The sequence below is a fragment of the Petromyzon marinus genome, unplaced genomic scaffold, assembly GCF_048934315.1.
Source record: "Petromyzon marinus isolate PM22_M1 ecotype Great Lakes invasive population unplaced genomic scaffold, UKy_Petmar_22M1.pri1.0 PM_G_Scaffold_20, whole genome shotgun sequence".
NCBI lineage: Eukaryota > Metazoa > Chordata > Hyperoartia > Petromyzontiformes > Petromyzontidae > Petromyzon > Petromyzon marinus.
The window spans coordinates 2375017-2396797 of NW_027422762.1; the positions used below are offsets into that span (position 1 = coordinate 2375017).

General features: G+C 45.1%; 1 protein-coding gene across 1 annotated transcript; it reads left to right on the forward strand.

Moving 5' to 3' along the window:
- The first annotated feature begins 1465 nt into the window (after positions 1-1465).
- LOC142912441 (heterogeneous nuclear ribonucleoprotein L-like) lies at positions 1466-21440 on the forward strand. Its single transcript, XM_076060640.1, has 14 exons — positions 1466-1537; positions 3281-3683; positions 5521-5639; positions 7854-8091; positions 8473-8558; positions 8690-8786; positions 10221-10290; positions 14126-14212; positions 14700-14956; positions 15312-15433; positions 16111-16312; positions 16925-16982; positions 17831-17926; positions 20697-21440. The coding sequence occupies exons 2-14, from the start codon at positions 3429-3431 to the stop codon at positions 20750-20752; spliced, it is 1743 nt and encodes a 580-aa protein (XP_075916755.1). The 5' UTR covers positions 1466-1537; positions 3281-3428; the 3' UTR covers positions 20753-21440.
- The last annotated feature ends 341 nt before the right edge of the window (positions 21441-21781 follow it).

The following is a 21781-nucleotide window of genomic DNA, read 5'->3' on the forward strand; positions in this document are numbered from 1 at the left end:
GTAATCTTGATTCGAAGCTTTCGTGACTGCAGGAATCCACACTCTTGAGTTCTTTTGGTAAAGTCACCACGTGGGTAGAAACATAACAGATCACGGCGTTTAGATCACAACACAAGCAATCGTCTTCAGGTGGGACAACCACAGCAAGAGAAACTGCTGAAGTAGTAGGCGCCTACTCCAGCAGTTTGTTCTTATTGCTGCTGTGCTTGTCCCACCTGATGACGATTGCTTGTGTTGCCATCGAAACGCCCTCATCTAGTATTTGTAGCGTAATGTTTAGAATTTGCTACATTTTGACCCAGACGCCAGCATGCAACGGCCTACTCGTTTTGAATGACAAAGCAATAGTTTGTTGTACATACACTGTTAAGCAGACGGTGCGTATTTGTAAAATAACTTCTTGTTAATACGATGTAACGTGATGCAGTCAATTTCGCTGCAGTAATTCAATGTTGTTAATATGCCCGTCAATGATTTAGAATGAATACTTGTCTGATTGTGCGCGTGCATGTAACATTTTGTCTGAGGGTCAAACATTGAATAAGTGATGTTAGGACAAAGTGTGTGTGTGTGTGTGTTTGGAAGTAACCTGTACAGAGAACTCAGGTGAGACTCATTGTTCTTGTGATACAGGTCAAAGGGTACTTTTGTGTTTCACAAAGCGTCTGCCTCTGGAGCAACTCATTGTCTTTGAAATAGGGAGCACGCTCGGATCATTCATCAGTTACAAGGCATACCACTTAAAAGTTACACGTATAGGAGGAGGTACATTCTCTACAACACGAATTGTAGTTTTGTCTTACGTGTTGACGTAGATTTTGTCTAGCTAGGACTATAAATGCTCCTTGCTGATTGACGTCTGGATGTTCGTACCTATCGGTTGAAGCAAACCCCACTGCTGTTGTTGAGACGCTGTGCACCAATAAGGGTCCAACACATTGACGGCCTTCAGGCCAGGAAAGTCACAACATTTGCACACGAAGGACGCATTCACGCAAGTACCCCATGCTCCGTTTTGAAGTTTTAAAATGAAGCATCTTTGAATTGTGTTGTGTTTTGAATTAGATGATTTTATTTCTTCATTAAAAGCTTGTATCAATTTACATCTGGAAGCCTTCATTGAAAAGGACATTTCGTGTGAATTTTCTCTCGTCATTAAGTAGATGGCCTTGCCGGGGGTTCGGTTCAATGCAGACACAAACAGTGTACACACACAATGTACACACACAGTGTACACACACACAGTGTACACACACAGTGTACACACACAGTGACACAGCGACACACACAGTGACACAGTGACACACACAGCGATACACACAGTGACACACGTGGTGTCAATAAAGTTACAGCCACCACGTGGTGTCAATAAAGTTACAGGAAACCGTGTGGTGTCAAAGTTACAGCCACCACGTGGTGTCAATAAAGTTACAGGAACCGTGTGGTGTCAATAAAGTTACAGCCACCACGTGGTGTCACTAAAGTTACAGCGGCTCAGGGAGGCGGACCGCGAAGCCTCGGCGAAAACCTCGTGCCGGTAAAACCCCTCACACCCCTTAGGCAGGGATCCCCTTGACCCCTCACACCCCCTAGGCAGGGATCCCCCTATGGGCAGTGTTGAGTCTATGGTGCAGTGTTGAGTCTATGGTGCAGTGTTGAGTCTATGGTGCAGTGTTGAGTCTATGGTGCAGTGTTGAGTCTATGGTGCAGTGTTGAGTCTATGGTGCAGTGTTGAGTCTATGGTGCAGTGTTGAGTCTATGGTGCAGTGCTGAGTCTATGGTGCAGTGTTGAGTCTATGGTGCAGTGCTGAGTCTATGGTACAGTGTTGAGTCTATGGTGCAGTGTTGAGTCTATGGTGCAGTGTTGAGTCTATGGTGCAGTGTTGAGTCTATGGTGCAGTGTTGAGTCTATGGTGCAGTGTTGAGTCTATGGTGCAGTGTTGAGTCTATGGTGCAGTGTTGAGTCTATGGTGCAGTGTTGAGTCGATGGGCAGTGTTGAGTCTATGGGCAGTGTTGAGTCTATGGTGCAGTGTTGAGTCTATGGTGCAGTGCTGAGTCTATGGTGCAGTGCTGAGTCTATGGTGCAGTGTTGAGTCAGTGGGCAGTGTTAAGTCTATGGTGCGGTGTTGAGTCTATGGTGCAGTGTTGAGTCAGTGGGCAGTGTTGAGTCTATGGTGCGGTGTTGAGTCTATGGTACAGTGTTGAGTCTATGGTGCAGTGCTGAGTCTATGGTACAGTGTTGAGTCTATGGTGCAGTGTTGAGTCTATGGTGCAGTGTTGAGTCTATGGGTAGCAGTGTTTAGTCTATGGTGCAGTGTTGAGTCTATGGTGCAGTGTTGAGTCTATGGTGCAGTGTTGAGTCTATGGTGCAGTGTTGAGTCTATGGGCAGTGTTGAGTCTATGGTGCGGTGTTGAGTCAGTGGGCAAACGTACAAAATCAGCAGGGGATCAAATACTTTTTTCCCTCACTGTAGTAGAGACGATGGGACAAAGGGGTGTATCTACTTCATGTATTTTTGGTAAGCCGTATAATCTTGGTGGCCTGGCAGCAGAAGGTTTCAAAGATAACTGTTTGGTTTGATCAATTAATGTGGTTGAATCAGAAATGATTTTGGTTTGTATGACGAGGCTGTTGGTGGGATCTCTTTATTTTTGTATAGCTACCATCATTGAGTAATTCTTTAATTTTGTTGTTATATTCTATTTTATCCATGATGACAGTGGCATTGACCTTGTCGGCTGAGAGGATGACAATGTCATCCCTCTTTTTTAATTCATATAATAATCAAATTTGATTATTTTTATTTATTTATTCTTATTTAAATATAATCAAATTTGCTTAGTTAAATTTTAAACGGAATGTTATTTATTTATTATTTAAAATAATCAAATGTGATTATTTGTAAGTTTTATTTATTATTACTTTAAAATATTAAAATTTGGTTATAAAGAAAGGCTAAATTAATAATTAAATATTTCTGCATTCATTATTTAAAAATAATCCAATTTGATTATTTTAACATATAATGTATATTTATTATTTAATAATAATTGCATTTCATTATTTTAGTTTATACATTTTTATTTATTTATGCTTATTTTAAAAATAATCTAATTTGGTTTTTATTTATTTATTCTTATTTAAAAGTAATCAAATTTGATTATTTTTAATTTATTTTTATTTATAATGATTTTACAAAAATCAAATTTGAGTTTTTATTTATCATTTTTATTATTATTTATTTAATATTATAAAAATATAATCAAATTTAATTGTAGTCCGAGTCCGACCTAGGGGGAGGCCCACGACTGCTTCAGATCTCCGTCGCCGGCCCAGTCGGCCGAGAGAGGCGTCACGTGACGAGTGGCTGTGGGGTCACACCAAGCCGCGCGAACATCGCCAGAGGACACATCGATCCGAGAATCGATGTCACGCGTTGGAATCGCCCCGCCGCCGCCGCCCGCTGCTGCCGCTAACGCTCGGCGATCCGCGCAGGCGTCGATTTTTAGCGACAGGAACGCGAATCGATTCCCTCCGGCGCTCCACGCCATCACGACGATGTTGACCACCGCCGCCTCCGCCGCCCGGCACGCGGCCAAGCGCCTGGGAGTCAATGGCGAAGGCAACGACCGCGTCCAGGCGGGCGCGATGGTGAGCGTCAGTGACGAGCGACTTGACGAGGTGTTTTTATAACGAGAAGATGTTTCTTTTACTCCTCCTCGCCCAGAGCCTCGTTGTGAGGCCTGGGCCAGAGGCTTCACTCAGGCGACGTGCCACCACCACCACCAGCCGTGTTTATATTATTTAACGTGATTGTTTAGCTTTGTAACTCGCAGATTCCAGTGCCGTTGCGAAGAGCTTCTCGTTGTTGGTGTTGGGGATGGACCACGCGGACCACAGCATCGCTAGGCTCTGCTTACGTTCAGTAAAACGCGTTTTGGTAAACGTGGATTTCGTGTTCGTTAACACTTTGGGCTATTTCCAGTGTAATTTTTTTAGACGGCGTTTTCTCTTCTAAGGGTGTGTATTCTCTTTGCACTGAACTAAAATAATAAAAAAATATGAAACAATAAAAACATTACTCATTGTTTTTTTCGGTAAAGTCACGTATGTAGAAATACAATAAAATTATATTGAAACAAAAAACAATCACGACGTTTCGATCACAACGCAAGCGATCTTCATCTTTTGCTGTAAATACAGCAAAAGATGAGAGACGAGAATTCAACAAACCTGAAACAACATTATGTGAAGCACATCCAGTCAGGCCAACAACACAGACACTTCCTGGCGGACCACGAATAAAAACATTGCCTACCAGGAGAAATTCGTTCATGAGGCTATCCACATATACAAGCACAGAGACAATTTCAACCGAGAAGATGGATTCTGGCTTAACAATCATTGGAAGGATTTGATAAACCATTTCGGGTCTTAATTGTTCACGCTTACGGTGGCTTTCAGACCGCATCCATTATTTTCGTCTCCCCCCTCCTCTTTTCAGAACATAGATGGACTCGTCCATCTGAACAAACTCTCAAATCGCTCTCCGTGGTGCTGACGTTAAAAAAAAATGCCACTTTTATTCAAATTTTCTTGCTGTGGTTTTCACACCTGATGATGATTGCTTCTTGTGTTGCAGTCAAAACGTCGTGAGAATTGTATTGTTTTATATTTTTATTATTTTATTGTTTCCCTTCTACGTGGTGACTTTACCGGAAGAACCAAGAATATTAATCCCTGCAGTCACGAAAGCTTTAAATCAAAAGTTAAAATACTAATTAAGTTAAAATACCGATATGTTAAATGTCCCACGCGATAGCGTCGTGGGGTAGCTCTTCGACCCTCCCCAATGTGATTAAAAACTTTGCGGAATAAAACTTTACAGCGTCTACAAAAGCGCACCTGGCGGTGGGGGATGCGAGTTCCAGAGTTTGTAACTCGAGGGCCGTTTAGATTTAAAGTTAAACTCGCGAACGTTCTTAGCGATTACTGAAATGATGGCACTGAGCTATGGCCATTTTTTTGCCAAACGGATGCAGATTTAAAAAGCCCTTTAATGCAAGTGTCTGCATCTGCTCCGATATCACTTGCCGGCGATGTTAGCCGTGGCTTTATTTTGGTGATTTTGAAAAAGTTTTATGGTTTGGCCATGATTGTTTTGTTGTAGTACGGAGTTAGACTGATGGCTTTAATCTTAGTTGTCTTGTGGTTGTTGTTGTTGTTTGACTTGCATCCCACTGGGATTTTTCCACACAGCGTTGGTGTACGGTGCTATTTCAAGGATTATTTTGCTGTTTTTTCCTGGATTTTTTGTTTGCACAGTCACACAAAGTCACTTTAAGATGTTTTTCCTGTTCATGTTTTTGTTTGTTGCGGTTGCACCCGATTCAAGAGCCAAATGGCTCACAGGGCTATACCAAATAAATGAAACTGAAAACTGTCTTCTCGGTATAGGAGGAAACAACAGCTTTGCACAATAGTCGTGTTGAGTTTGCTTCCTTGCCGACGTGCACAGGACACGTTTGAGGACCCACACAAGCCCCCACCGTCGGCTGTGGTTCACGTGCGGGGACTCTCGGACACAGCCCTCGAGTCGGACCTCGTGGAGGCCGTGCGGTACTTTGGCCTAGTCAGGTGACCAGTTGGTGGTGACCGTTGCCCGCATGGGGAAGGAAGCTGTATTATTATTATTATTATTGTTTACCGAAAACACCAAAGATTAATTCCTGCAGTCACGAAAGCTTTGAACCAAGTTTAAACCGCCTCTACGGGGAGGTATAAGGTCTGTATCTTTGTGTCTGTCTTTGTGTTGTCTTGTGTTGTCTGTGTGTTGTCTCTGCTTGTGTATCTGCCTTTGTGTCTGTGCTTGGATTTGTTTCTCTGTGCTGTCTCTGCCTGTGTGTCGGTCTTGGTGCTTCCGAATGTTTGCTACCGTGCTCCACTTTGCTCTATGCATACCTCATGCTAAAATGTCCCATTGTCTCTCAGCCTTGCCTTCTCATGCTAATATGTCCCATTGCCTCTCAGCCTTGCCTTCTCTGCCTATTTAAGGCGACTTCACTGTGTGCTTGTACCTGTGCTGGTCCGCTCTACTTGAATGTCTATGTGTGTGTGTGCCGTCTGTATCTTAAATTTCATACTTAACTTGCAATTTAGCAATCTTTGAAATAACGTAATCAACCAGGCTTTGCGTTAATTGTGTTTTGACCGACCGTCTGTGTTGCTTTATTTGGTTTCCAAATTCTGCTAAACTCTTGTCTGTTTGGTATGCTTCTCTCTCTGTGTCCCCTATTGTGTCGGTGTTAGTTCCCCCCTACTTGGGTGTCTGTATATACATCTGGGGTTATGTGTTTCCCCTCTCTCTTAAATTTAGCTCTTCTGTACCTGATGATGGCTGCTTGTGTTGCAACCGAAACGTCGTACGCTATTATGTAATTTTATTATTTCTTATTTATACGTGACTTTACCGAAAAAAACAAAGATTATTGTTGTTATTATAGTTATTGTTATTGGTGTTATTATTATTGTTATTATTGTTGTGGTGGTGGTGTTTGCGGACGTGGAGTGAACGTAGACCTTGGAAATTCGAGTATTACCGGTTTTCGGTTCAATAACTCAAGAAATTGCATAACACGAAAATACTCGATGGTTCTTAAGCACGGGGTGGGAGATGCCCTTTCTGGGGGTCCAAGACGTGCCAGATTATTTTTTAACAAGGTAAATCCATCGAAACACATTGAGCACGGGCACGTACGCACCGCTACTTTGTTCCATCAAACCTCTAAATTAATAAACATTGTACGTTTTAAAAAAAATATTGAGAACCAAAGGGGGGGTGGCAAGGCTGCAGGTTAAAGCTCAAGAACCACTTCCGTAAATAAAAAGTCGTGGCCGCATTATGCGGCGGACGAGAGGGCGCGGCGTTGCCCACGTCACGGCGTGATCGGCGACGCCGTGCGTGGCTCACTCGGGGCCTTGCCAGCCTGAAGTGACCAACCAAAAACCACTTCATCTTCTTTGGGGTTCTTTCGGTAAAGTCACCACCGCGTAGAATGAGAATAAAATAATAAATTAATAAAAATTCAAATAACACGATCAAATTCTCACGACGTTTCGGGCCACAACACAAGTGGCCTTCATCAGGTGAAGGGACGAGACTGCCAAACTGAAATGGGACAGTCTCGTCCCTTCACCTGATGAAGGCGACTTGTGTTGTGGCCGAAACGTCGTGAGAATTTTATTGTGTTTTTTATTTATTAATTTATTATTTTATTCTCATTCTACGCGACTATACCGAAAGAACCAAAGAAGATGAATCCTTGCAGTCACGAAAGCTTTAAATGGAAACAAAAACCGTTTGTTCTTCAATTTCCCCAAGTCACGAATTCCCTCCGAATTAAAGTGCCGCTGCTGCTTTTGTTGTGCCGTCTGACAAAAGCGGCACACGTTCAACTGTGATTAGTAACCGTGTTAAAAATTTATATCTCGTATTGAAATGGTGCACACACGTACCTTGTTTATGTACGTTTGAAGAGGCTTCGTTTGTCAGGTGATACATCGACAGAAGAAGACTACATTACCCTCAAGATGTATTTTAAATATAATTATATTCTTACAGTACATTCAATTCCAACGTACTACACTGCCAAACTGAAATGGGACGTGGCATCTAACCTGCATCCAACCAGTCTCCACTCCGTTGCATGCATTGAAACATTTCTTGAGATCAAATGAGGTGACTTGAAGCAGACCAACCTCATGATTAAAATTAACAACAACAGGCACGCGTTTTAAAGTCGGCCACATCTTTGAATAACGGCACTCGTTTGAATTGCTCCCTCCGTGCAGCTACGTGGTGATGATACCCAAGACGCGGCAGGCGCTGGTGGAGTTTGAAGACCCGGAGAGCTCCCGCAGCTGCGTCGACTACTCGTCCAAGGGCTCCGTCTACGTGTGCGGGCAGCCGGCCTACTTTAACTTCTCTACCAGCCAGAAGCTTTGGCGCCCTGGCGTCCCGGGGGACAACGGCAACAGCAACCACATCCTGCTCTTCACCATTCTCAACCCCATCTACCCCATCACCACGGTGGGCATTGTTACACTTACAGCAGCTGGACATTAATGTGTGAATAGTTTGTCGGGTGTGCCATGCACACACGCGCGTGTTTCATTTATACGAGTGAAATTATGTCCGTTTTGGATTACAGTGAATGGCTTTGCTAAGGAAACTACATTGATCCTTTGGTTCATTTGAGGCAATTGAAGTCGTGTTTTTTGTTTGTGCTTTGAAGTCTACCAATGGCATTGAATAAAAAACAATATATAGACCTAATGTTGATTTTGGAAAGCGTTGATGTCCTGTATGGCTCGATCTTAAAAATTCACTGGAAAAAAAGCTTTTCAAATTTACTTGGTAATGCGTGCAAAATCACCTCGCTGCGTTTGTGTGCTCCATGTGGTCCTGCAGGATGTGCTTTACAACATTTGCAAACCATTTGGGCCTCTGCAACGCATTGTGATCTTCAGGAAGAATGGCCTGCAGGCCTTTGTGGAATATCCTTTCAACGAGATGCATAACCGTAACGATGTGTCCGCCATTCACGTAATTTTACGTGTTATTTTGGAGATGCTAAATGTATTGTTTTTAAAATGAAATGGTCGTGTTTTCCTTAATTTTTGGCCACGTTTGTTTCGGTTGAGAGCGCCGAGAGAGCGAACTCATCTCTGAATGGAGCGGACATCTATTCGGGCTGCTGTACTCTTATAGTAGACTATGCGAGGGCAAGTACAACCGATACTTTGTACATTCACAAGTGTGTGCACTACAACCTGGGTTTTGTCACCCGCAGACCAAAGATTAATTTAATATTCTGAATTGACCACTTTGGTGAGCAAATAATGCTGAATACACACGGCAATTCATTGCCAGATGAGGGCTTCCGCACTCGATGCCTGTTGTGGGGTTATTTGACTTGTGTGCGTGGTAAAGGAGTGTAGCATATATTGTGGCAGCATAGAAATACAATGCACCCAATGGATTTTACTGTTGCCCACCACACAGCCCCACAACCTACAACAACCCATTGTGCATGACGGGCATCCTTGCCGTTGTCTAAAGTCAAACTTTTCCCAATTGATATTACCGTGAGGGTGGTTCTCATCTGAGCCAGTGCCCTGAGCTAGTTAATGGAAAATTCGCATCCAGTGGGAAGGGTAGAGTTGGTTTTTAATTCCATTTTATTTGGTGACGGGTGATTAACATTCAGCCATAGGCTGCTTTGCGAGACCTGCAGAGTACCTGAGGGGAGATGTTACATTGTTAGCAGGAAATAAAATTACAGAACAGTGATAACGAATGCATCATTTTCATAACGGGGTTATGGCACTTCAACATTTTTGAGGTATACGATCAAGGCTAACGCTTTACAGTACATGAGGAATACCGCGAATAAATAATACCGAGTTAGGCAGAGCATGCCAAACTTATGTGCGATTAAACAAGTTTGGAATTTAAATAGGTCACCGAGGGATAGCGATTTTTATCTGCAAACACGAAGGGAGCTTGTTCCAACGAAGGGGATAATCAACACGTGATCTTAAAAAAAACTGGTGGCAGAAGGCCACTGTTTTCCCACAACTCAGATAAGCACGCTTTTGCTACGTACGGTACGAAAGTTTAGCTTACCGTTGACTTCCTACGTGTGGCAGCTCTTATTCATCTCCCAGGAGGTTAAGGGTTACGTTAAGTACCTCGGCTTCACCGCAAGTTGCATGCCGTAATTGTCTCGGGGGTAATGACCGCTTAATAATTATTATGCTTGTACATTTTAAATGGTTCTAAAGTTTTGATTTAAAGCTTTCGTGACTGCAAGGATTCATCTTCTTTGGTTCTTTCAGGTAAAGTCACCACCACGTAGAATGAGAATAAAATAATAAAATAAAACAATAAAATTCTCGCGACGTTTCGGCCACAACACAAGGTCGGGATGACAGGTTTGTTCCTTTCACCTGAAGAAGGCCACTTGTGTTGTGGCCGAAACGTCGTGAGAATTTTATTGTTTTATTTTATTATTTTATTATCATTCTACGTGATGACTTTACCGAAAGAACCAAAGAAGGTTCTAAAGTAATATATATTTTTTTCCGAGCATCTATGCCCTATATGCTGGCCATGAATAATGTTTATATTTTCCCCCTGCTGTGTCCTCTTTACAGGCCACGCGTCTGAATGTGTTTAAAAATGACTCTGAGACCTGGGACTTCACCAACCCTGGCCTCAAGCAAGGTAAGACCAATATCGAGCATATCAGAGCCGCGCTCTCTCGACAGCTGGTGGTGGTGAGCCCTCGGTGTGTGGGGGGGGGGGGGTGACGTTTTAACGCAAGGGGGAGGGGTGTGGTGCACGGCGTGATGAAACAGGCATCGGCTTTGCCGTGTTATACTTGAAGATCCGTGGCCAAGTAGAATGGGAAGTTTGGAGCGTTCTCAAGAGGATAATGCAGCTTCTGCACTTGAGATTTTGGTTGCAGAAAAATGTCACACCTGCAGACACACTTGGTTGTCTTGAAGCACATTGGTGTACTGTTTACAATCGACAGAACTTGGTCGTTGTCACAGGAAGTTATTTGAAACGCCACTCCCCTCTTTTGTATCAAACATGCAATCACTGCAATTGTGTAGAGCTGGTCAAGGTTATTTTTGTTTATACCTATCTTCTCCATATACATATGTAGAGGTGTTAACTACGCGCTGTTGCGTAACCTGCATTGCCACCAGGGCAGTGCAGCATTACCCCTGGGTACAACGGTTGGGGTCAGTCGAGGTGAAACGGATCGTGGCCAGGGTTTGGTACGAACCAATCAGACGGTTCCACGTGGGAATGTATGATTGGTTCTGCCTGGCCACGAAGGGGTATAAGACGGGTGACCCAACGGACCTTGGGGAGTTCTCTCCCTGCACGAAGATAGAAGACTGGGCTGAAGCCTAGCTAGGACCCTGGACCAGCCTTTCAGCCCTTCTAAGGGCTAAGGCTCGGCATACCCAGTGGTCAGGACCCACCGGGCCAGCGGTGGGTCAGATAGCCTCCCCTAGGTCCTAGCCGGAGGACTAGGATAGCGGTAGACGTGTGAGTCCCGCCAAGTCCGGAGGTTGTACCTCCTTAGGTATCAAGGAGGTTAGCGGTAGACGTGTGAGTCCCGCCAGGTCCGGAGGCTGTACCTCCCTAGGGTATCGGGTGAGGGGACCGAATATCCCTCTGTGTGTGTTAAGCGTTGTATAAGGAAATAATACAATAAACAGAGTGTGCCTCCTAAAGAAGTCTGCTCGTCCTTACAACACTACACATAAAAGGCAAAGTTGTGAATATGTGGTCTGTTCAAAATGTTTAGCGTACTTCCTGACATGCAACAAACTGGAAATTTGCCATGTGGGTACTTTCCAGACTGTACACCGTGCAAACATTATACAAATACACTTTTTTGGGGGGGGCTCAATAATGCATTTAATTTTTGCACGGCAAGTGAGCTGTGAGAGTCAAATCTGTCACGTGACCCGTAGTGTAGTGGTTAGCGCTACGCTGCGCTACGAACCCGGCGACCCAAGTTCGATTCCTGCTCACCTCCACCACCGGTGACGATTATTTTAACCGGTCCTGGGCCTCCCCTAGGTCGACTCAGCCTCAAACGACTAACTGCTGCGGTGTGTGAACATCGCCACTGGGGAGACAAAGGCGGCCGGGCGTGGTGGATCCAAGTCCCGGGCGAAGCCGGGTAGTAACAGCTAGCGCAACATATAACTAAATAATCTTTGTGTTTTTTTAGCCCATGCTAAGCTTGCGTAGTTTACTCTGGGCAGATTGGTTTTAAACTCCTGCCCGTGTACTTTGTTTTTCTAGTTTACCCTTCACAACAATGTGGCAGTATAAGTGAATGTTGTGAAGAACAGGATTCACAAGGAGGTATGTGGCTGCTGGAGTGTTCAATAATCCATTGGATTAATTTTTTTGTTACCATTAAAGCTGTTGCCCTGGTACTGGACATGCGATAGACATTTCCATTAAGTTGGTGGCGTTTTAGATTTTGATCAGCTTTGAAGATTTTCCCAACGTCAAGTGCATGTGGCCCATAGGCGGGTACTCGGTTGTTCGGGGTGTATCAAGGCTGGGCATTTTTACACTACAGTGGAAAACCTTGCATTGCGAGCATAATTCGTTCCAGGAACGTGTTTGTAATCCAAAGCGCTCGTACATCAAAGCACTCGTCTATCAGTTGTGTGATCACGTGACTCACGGCAGTACAAAGTGTGTCTACACGTACACTGCTCGTATTGCAAGACCTCGCTCGTTTATCAAGTTAATATTTATTTACAATTTTAGCTCGTCTTGCAAAACACTTGCAGACCAAGTTACTCGCAATCCAAGGTTTTACTTTTATATTTAGATTTACCAGGGTGTGTGTCTGTTGGATCAGAAGTAGGTGCCAACTTTCAATGGCATATTTGAGGTGGACATTGCACGTTGCGTTTTTATATTTTGTAGGGTTGAGAAACCTTGACTGCATTATGTGGTGTCTGGATACTAAGCGGAGAAGCTTAGAGGATGTCAGAAAAGCCGATATTTACGATTGAAAATATCACTTATTATAAAGTAACCCTTTTAATTTGGTACGATTGAGCCTGAACAGGAAAATGGTATCTTTGTCCCGAGTACATTGTGTGTACGCACAGATATTAGTTTCTGAAGAGGTAAGTCTCGCCACTTTATCAAGGGAGCTTCAGGGACACGGTTCGGTTTGATTTAATCGCCAAATTTCCGTAAACGCTTCGAAGAGTATTTTCCTCACTCCCAACATCAACGCTACAAGGAGCATCTGCGAGCATTGCCGCACACAGAAGCACACGGAGGCAATTTGCAAGCAACACACGAGCAATCAAGCGCCCGGCAGCCAACAGCCACCGACGTGAACGGCGACGACACGAACGGCGACATTGGCGACATCCTCGTCGGCACTTGGGAGGCACCAGGGACCAAGCAACCAACACGCCGCCACCGCTGTGACACGCACGGCCGACCCGCGCACCCCACGCCTGCAGCGCCACGTCATGGAACACTCGGGGCAGCACGCTGCATCCGCTGCACCGCAACCGCCACGTGCCGCTTGGCAGAGGCCATCGGATAACCCGCGTCCAGCCGCAGGCACCGGGGGACACGGCGCTGACAGACCGGCAAAGCACCGGAACCGCCGCGAAGAAGCCGGGAGCGACGAAAGCCCGCATTCACCGCGAACGGGACTTGGAAATAAGCCGAACGGAACGCGTGCCGATGCGTTTGGGGCTTAAAATCGCTCCGTTGGTGAGAATTTACCTCCACGCTCGTACGTTTAGACTGCCTTGCTAAAGTTTTGTTTGCAAACGAGGCTTTTGACATTGCAGATGCCAGACACAACGCATTTCGCATCGGTTTATAAGCGGCGATCTTTTTCATTTTAAAGGTTCGTAAGGCCCCATCGCCCACTTCAAGCGTCCCAATTTTAAGCCCCAAACCAAAAAGGGTCGCCGGAGAGCGAGAGGTGCGGTGGCACGGACAACGCGGGGGGGTGCATTTGTGCCAAGCGTGACTGCTGTTGGCGCAGGAAAGAAGGTGCCGGCCTTTCTGTTGCATCCTCCTCGCGATGGGTCGTCAGCCGCCGCCCGACTCTGGGCAACTTTGTGTTCCCGTCGAAGCGTAGACTGGGTAAGAAACGAGCGGGCATCGCAGGCGGCAACCACGGACACTCGCTGACGCCGCACCTCGGAACAATTTGTCGCGTGCATCTGTACACCTCCAATAAATTTTGTTTTTTCTTCTTCTTGCGATGAGCGTTTCTTTACGCGCTGTATTTTGTATGGTGCTCGTTATTTATGTTGCGCCGTGTGAAATCTGCATTTTAAAAATACCGCCAATTGTTTTTATCGACAGACGCAGCGCGCCCCCGTGTGGAGTGTGCCCGGAATTTCTTAATGTGTTGGTCATGTGAATGTTCTGGGTGCAGAATGCATTTTTTGGATTGTCCTTATTTTGTGCAGCAATGAGCGCTTATGTTTCCCGTGGGTGAATTTGGTGATCGTTTTTTTGTTGTTTTCAGAGGACAATGCAATGATGCCAGCGAAGCAAACGTCTCTCCTTGGCGACCATCCCAAAGCACACGCTTGCGGTGGTGGCGACTGTGGAGGTAATCCCCTTGTTGCGAATGCTATAATTTCGGTTTCCTTCAGCTTGCTGTCAGATTGAAAGAACCTGCTGCCTGTTGAGAACATTTCTTATTTGGAATTAGTGTTAAGGTGCATCCTAAAAACCTTTTTTTGCGATTAACAATTGCAACGTATGAGTTGCTTTGTGTTTTAAGAGACGATATTTCCAATAGCTATCAGATGTATTGGGTATTTAAAACAAGCTATGCTGAATAAGAGCTCTAGCTTGGTGGCCCTCAACCTAAAATAAAAACTAGTTTAGTCTATTCCCTAGGCAACTGAGTCTTCTGGACCAATGTTTTCCAGTGTCTCCAAGGAGTAGAGTGGTGATTCCTGGGTTACCTGACCTTATAGGAAAGGGCACACGTGTGTAAGATGATGGTTGTCATAAATCTGTTTTTCAGAGAAGTTTAGAGAGTTTCAGCTAGTTCACGATGCGTTTCCCCCTCTTGTGTGTTTGCGTCACAGGCCACCAGCAGCCACCACCACCGGGCGTCGACTACGGATCTGGCGGCGACGGCATGGGCGGTGGGGGAGGAATGGGCATGGGAGTAGGCATGGGCAACCAGGTTGGGCCCCAGGGTGGTACCCAGGGCCAGCACGTGCAGGCCATGATGAACCAGCAGGCCGACAACAAGGTCCTCATTGTGTACGACTTGGATGCCGAACGCTTCAACTGCGACCGCGTGTTTAACATCCTCTGCCTCTTCGGCGACGTGGAGAAGGTGCCTTCGCTGGGTGTTGCGCGCACCTGCTTTGAAATGAGTCCCCGTTTTTTTTCTTCCAAAGGTTCAACCGCGGTGCAATGCGTACGCATGCGTGTGGTGCACGTCGTGCGCTGATCGTGTTATATAAAGTGGGAGATTCACACGACCAAATTTGTTCACCGATTGACAACATACACATTTGGTCATTTTCTTTACAAAAATGTACCCAATGCGAAGTGTTCTTTGTGCATGTTTTCTAATGGCCCCTCGGCCAACACTTCACATTTCAACAATGCGTTACAACGAAACTTGTAGATATTTTCGTGCAAGATTGCGCGATGCTGAACCGTCTTACGGGTTGTTATTTTTGTAGGTTAAGTTCCTGAAGAGCAAGCCGGGAGCCGCCATGGTCGAGATGGGAGATCAGTACGCCGTGCACAGGGCGGTTTTTCACCTCAATATGTCTCAGATCTTTGGAAATAAAATCAACCTCTGGTGAGCCTTTTTGTTCCCGTGTTCAATTGGTAAATGTAACTCGTCATATCCTGTTAATGTAATTGGATACTGCTTTCTCTTTAGGGAAGACACTTTTACTAAATATTTAGTGCAAGTGACGAAATTTTAGGACGGTGAAAAAGAGAGCTGATGAATACCGTGAACGAAACACTTGTCACACAGCTCACGAGGACCCCGATGACTTGCTGTCCAGAGCCTTTATTGAAGTGGCGAACATGAAATTTGGATTCTAGATTTGAAGCTTTACGGGGAGGGCCTTTATTGAAATAGCGAACGTGAAATTTGAATTCTAGATTTGAAGCTCTACGGGGAGGGCTTTCACCTATCTGTTAGAGCTTTCAACAGACAACGGGACAAGAAGTCAAAGTTCATCGAGACGCTGACCTTCCTCAAAAGATGCCGCGACAACAAGCTTAAAGGACGCGACCTGGGCTTGCTGTCTTCACTCCAACGCTGTCCTCTGGACAGTCCAGTCCCTTCACCTGATGAAGGCCACTTGTGTTGTGGCCAAAACGTGATTTTTTGTTATTTTATTTTTTACCCACGTGACTTTACCGAATCGAACCAAAGAGCACGTGAAATTTGGAACGTGATAAAATAAAACCTAAAAACAGTTTCTTCGCGCTATTCCCTCCCTTCCGCCCTCGTCTCGGCAGCGTATCGAGGCAGCGGTCGATTGTGCCGGGCCAGGCGTTCGAGCTGCCGGACGGCACCGACAGCTACAGGGACTACGCAGGTTCTCGCAACCACCGCTACGCCGACAGCGAGAAGGCGGCGAAGAACCGCAACCAGCGTCCCACCGCGGTGCTGCACTTCTTCAACGCGCCCACGGACATCACGGCCGAGATGTTCGCGCAGGTCCGTGCCCCCGCCGCCCCTTCAGCCTGCTGCCAGCAGCGCAGAAGGGGAGCGCGTTCGGTTTCTTTAAAAGTTTTCCCAGGTGAAGCTTTTATAAATATTCAAGTCCAAAGTTTGCACGTTAAACAATCGTGGGTTTTTAAGATGAGCCTATTGATGTTGTGGAGTTTGTGGTGGCCCATGACACGTTTCCTGTGACGGGAGAAATGTAAAATGGTGTAATGTAGTTTCCTTTCAGCGGTTAAAACATAAGATGTATAAATAATGCAGTCGATGTTCCAAAGGGACTTTTTTGTTACAGACTAGACAACACCTCGCGTTAATTTGTCCTGTTTAATACATTACGATTCATATTCATTTGTATTCGAAAGGTTTACATTTCAGTCTTTGGACATTGTTTCTGCAAATGGTTGCATTCCCCCGGAGTCTATGCTTGGTGTTCACAATAATCTGAGCACTTTGAAAGACTGCTCCTAAGCTGGCGAATGTAATCTTAAAAATGGACAACGGGATTTGTGCCTGCAATTAAACTGACATCTCCTGAATGCTTTACCGTTGCACGTTAACTGTTACCAACTATTAACGTAAACGCCGCCCGTTCTGTCCCCGCAGCTGTGCGACGAAATGTCGATTGCGAGGCCCCGTTCTTTCAAAGTGTTTTCTGGAAAAAGTAAGTCCCGCAAAGTATGTTTATTATTTATCTTACGTGTCATGGCACAGAATAAATCGTGTACTGTATTCTCCATGCAATCGTCGCTTGATTTACAGCACGACACCAGATGATCTGCAACGTGTGCTATGAGGCCATGCTAAAGAAACCCTGTGAGAAATTCTCTCCCGAGAGCAGTCCTTGCTATTCACTCGCGCCCAAGCTGACTGGACCGTGTTAGCGTAGCCAAGGCATCGGACTGAAGCCTTCCTGCTGCAGAAATTCACCCACGACTGGCACCACCCTTTAAACACGGCAAAGGGTTTCATATTCTTGGTTCTTTAGGTAAAGTCACGTAGAAGGGAAACAACAAAATAATAAATATATACAAACACAGACAATTTCAACCGAGAAGATTGATTCTGGCTTAGCAATCATTGGAAGGATTTGATAAACCATTTCGGGTCTTAATTGATCGTTCACGCTTACGGTGGCTTTCAGACCGCATCCATTATTTTCGTCTCCCCCCTACTCTTTTCAGAACATAGATGGACTCGTCCATCTGAACAACTGCCAAATCGCTCTCCGTGGTGCTAACGTTAAAAATAACCGCCACTTTTTTTAAAATTTTCTTGCTGTGGTTTTCACACCTGATGATGATTGCTTGTGTTGCAGTCGAAACGTCGTGAGAATTTTATTTTATATTTTTATTATTTTATTGTTTCCCTTCTACGTGGTGGTGACTTTACCGAAAGAACCAAGAATATGAATCCCTGCAGTCACGAAAGCTTTAAATCAAAATGGCGAAGGGTGTTGCGTTTTACACGACCCAAATGACTCCATGAGCGACGGTCCGTCCACGTGTCCAGCCGATAGGAGCGTGTCCGGCCTGATGGAGTGGGAGACCAAGAACGATGCCATGGAGGCTCTGGCGTGCATTAACCATCACCCCCTGAAGAACGCAAGTAAGTTGTGGGGTGTTGGCCATTTGTGTTGGTGCGATGACATTGAAGCGGTGCTGCATTATCGGCAAATCTTTGGTCGTACGCTCTGTTGAGCACCTAATGTTCAGATTTGGGGGGGGCGCTTGTTATTACCATAGCACAGTGGTTCTTAACCTTGTTGGAGGTACCGAACCCCACCAGTTTCATATGCGCATTCACCGAACCCCTCTTTAGTGAAAAATAAAATGTGATTTTTTTCAAATTCAAGACAGATATGTTTTTTACTGGTACACAAAATGAGCCGTGCATGAACATTACCTTGTTCAAAGAATAAAACCAACACAATGCATAAACTCACAACAAATTACATACCTGGAAATCAATGTGACTTCTGCTGTTGCCTTTGAGAGATCAGTTCAGATATGCGTGGCTTCACCTTGGCAAGTGCCACTCTCATGTCATTTTCACAGCAAAGTCTGTTCCTTTTCTTCGTTTTTATGTCCAGCATCCTCGAAAAGGATTGCTCACAAAGATATGTTGTAACAAATGGTATAAAAAAATCCAGGGCTTTCTTAGCAATAACTGGATACTTCATTTGTCGACACCCAAAACGTTGAGAGCGTTGTTGTTCTGAAGAGTTGCTGTTGAACCTGGCTCTGCTGAATTTCAATGATTTAGTCGAGGAATTCATCATTGACATCTGCTGTTTCAACAGCAAACGTGAACGGCTGTCTCACCCATGCTGGATATGACTCTCTTGTAGGGAAATATCCGTCGAGAGACTTTGCAAGCTCATCTAAGTGCGTGGCAATTGTTTGCTTCAGTTCCGTGGATACAGAAATATCTCCGATTCCAGACACATCTTCGATCTTACTTGCACAGTCGTCCAGAAGCGGGAAGTTTGCGAAGTTATTGTTCTCTGTTCGTCGTTTCCATAACGGTAGCTTTTTTTGAAAAGCCTTCAGGTGTTCTTCCGCTTCCATGATATTGACTCCACCACCCTGCATCTGCTGATTGAGATGATTGAGAGCTGCGAATATATCAGCCATGTACGCTAAAATGAGAATGAACTCAGGATTTTTGAAGCAATCTGCATGGCAGTGGTGGTGCTCTTGCAAAAACAGGGCTAATTCCACACGCATGGCAAAAACACGATTCAGCACCTGTCCCCGGGATAACCACCGAATATTAGAATGGAGCAGAAGTACCTCAAATTCAGAGCCCATTTCTTTACACAGCTCACTGAAGATGCGGTGCCTCAGAGCACTTTTTCGCACATAGTTCACACATTCCACCACAGTTTTTAATACTTCTGCCATTTTTGGAGGTAAGGTTTTTGTTGCCAACGCATGCCTGTGCAGAATACAATGCGTCACAATGATGTGTGGTGCATCGGCCTTTACTAGCGCACCAAAACCAGACTTTCTTCCCAGCATGACTGGAGCTCCGTCCGTACAAACTGCAGAAACCATATCCCATGAAAGATTGTTGTCTCTGAAGAAGTCATCCACAAGCTTCTTCACATCGGCTGCCTTCGTTGTTGTTGTAAGAGGCTTACAAAATAAAAACTCTTCTTTTATCATGTCGTCTTTCACATAGCGTACAAAAACAGCAAGCTGGCTTAGATCAGAAACGTCTGTGGTTTCGTCGAGTTGAAGGCTGAATTTTGCCGGGCTTGAAATCAGATCCGCGACTACTTGAGCCAAGATGTCTTTACTCATATCTTCTATTCTGTCACTGACGGTGTCATTTGAAAGGGGAATTTGGGATAATTTACCTTCGGCCGCTGTTCCGAGTATCAGATTCGCCATCTTTAATGCAGCTGGTTTCACAAGTGTTTCACCAATGGTGTGTGGCTTGCCCTGCTTTGCGATCAGGTAAGCAACTTCGTACGATGCTGTCAGGATCGGTTTGTTAACAGGTACAAATCCAAGAGCAGGCAGAGTGGCCCTTTCATCGAATCTGGCTCTCTTCACCCTGAATTCAGCAAGTGTTGTGTTCTTGTATTCCCCGTCTCCATGCAGCTGCAAGAAGTGTACCTTTAGTTTTGCCGGTGCAAGACTAGAGTTGCTCAACTTGGCGTTGCAAATCATGCAGATAGGACGCTCACTCCCATCACGTTCCGTGATACATGAGAATCCATGTTATACATATTCGTCCGACCACTTTCTTCTTTTGCCCGACATAGTTAGTATGGATAAAATATTAAAGAAATCACACGACGTACGACAACAACAGTCACACGTTGACTACTGAGTACGCACTAAATTCCCCGCAGCGCTGATTGGCCAAGCAGTGTAGCATGATTATCTGCAGCCAGTGATGGCCAAGCGGGCCGTGTGTGTCATCACAAATTTACACAATAATTCAAGTGTGTCCGGACCTCCGTGGCGGGGGCTCTGCCGAACCCCTGAGATCGACTCACCGAACCCCTGGGGTTCGATCGAACCCAGGTTAAGAACCACTGCCATAGCACCATCTGTGTACACTGGCTGCCTAGCAGCCTTGGGTGAAATTGCAGGAAGCGAAAGCAGTTGTAGTTTGTTGTATTATATATTAACAGGTTGTTATTTATTGGCGATTTGGATTTCGTTGTTGTTTGCATGTACAGAATGGAATTGAAAGTTGACATAGCCAAGCACTTTCACTTATCACAACTCAACGTTATCTTAGCTCCCTGAACGAGTTTGTTGACATCGACAAAGACCCTCCTAAGAATCGCTTCATTGTTTTAAGTTTTTGTGTGCTCCAGTGAAGACGTCATGTGGCTCCCCTGTTTTTATTTTCTCAGATGTTCCATACCTCTACACCCTCAAACTGTGCTTCTCTACTGCCCAGCCTTCATAGAAGACAACTCAACATGTTTCATGCCGTATTGAACGTCGGTGTCAACATCATTGTCACTTTGTGTACTATTTGTGAATGTCCCATCACTCTTGTTGAAAGTTAACCGTGGGTATAGGTCGAAAGTGCAATTGACGCGTTTACATTTTAGTTGTCATTTTTTGGAGGATTAATTTAGATTTCTATATTGACTGCACCGAAAAATTTTAAAGGTCGCAGTGGAAATGAAGAATGTTGAAATTAAAATAATTATGATTAGTCTCCTTAACCTGCCGAGTTTGTCTGCCGTGTGCATTGCTATTTTGTCCATGAGCCCCAAACCAGATTTCACTTGGCAGTCCTCGGGTGCCGTAACTTTAGCGGCTCCAATTAATTTACAATTTCGGGGGGTTCTCAACTTGCTCATAGCCAAAGTTTTTGCTCCCACCACGAGTGATGCTCCTTTCTTGCTGTAGCCCATGGCACTAATATTGCCCATTTAATTTCATAACGGAGAGCTCTGAAATAAATGCCAAAGAGACCCTTTTGGGGGGGGCTGGTAAAAATATACCCCGACTCATTGAAAATCCCATTGAAAAACATGGGTTGGCATTCTGTACAGTGCGTGTATTTAGCAGGTTAATACGCTTGCAAATATAAACCCCAAGAGAAAATAGAACAGTGTTTGAAAATAAAAGTATGGAGAGATGCATGTTTGACATCGAACTGGAATCGATTGAACATGAGCGTGGAGACATGAAGGAAGTTGGGCATAGGGTAGGTGAGTGACTGAGTGTGTGGGTGGCTAGGTGAGTGACTGAGTGACTGAGTGTGTGGGTGGCTAGGTGAGTGACTGAGTGAATGAGTGTGTGGGTGGCTAGGTGAGTGACTGAGTGAATGAGTGACTGAGTGTGTGGGTGGCTAGGTGAGTGACTGAGTGTGTGGGTGGCTAGGTGAGTGAGTGAATGAGTGACTGTGGGTGGCTAGGTGAGTGACTGCGTGAATGAGTGACTGTGTGGGTGGCTAGGTGAGTGACTGTGGGTGGCTAGGTGA

Coding starts and splice junctions, on each gene's coding strand:
- LOC142912441 (XM_076060640.1), top strand. CDS start 3,429: ATGTCACGCGTTGGAATCGCCCCGCCGCCGCCGCCCGCTGCTGCCGCT. Junction 3,684..5,520: donor GTGACGAGCGACTTGACGAG/GTGTTTTTATAA, acceptor CGACGTGCACAG/GACACGTTTGAGGACCCACA. Junction 8,787..10,220: donor TTATAGTAGACTATGCGAGG/GCAAGTACAACC, acceptor TCCTCTTTACAG/GCCACGCGTCTGAATGTGTT.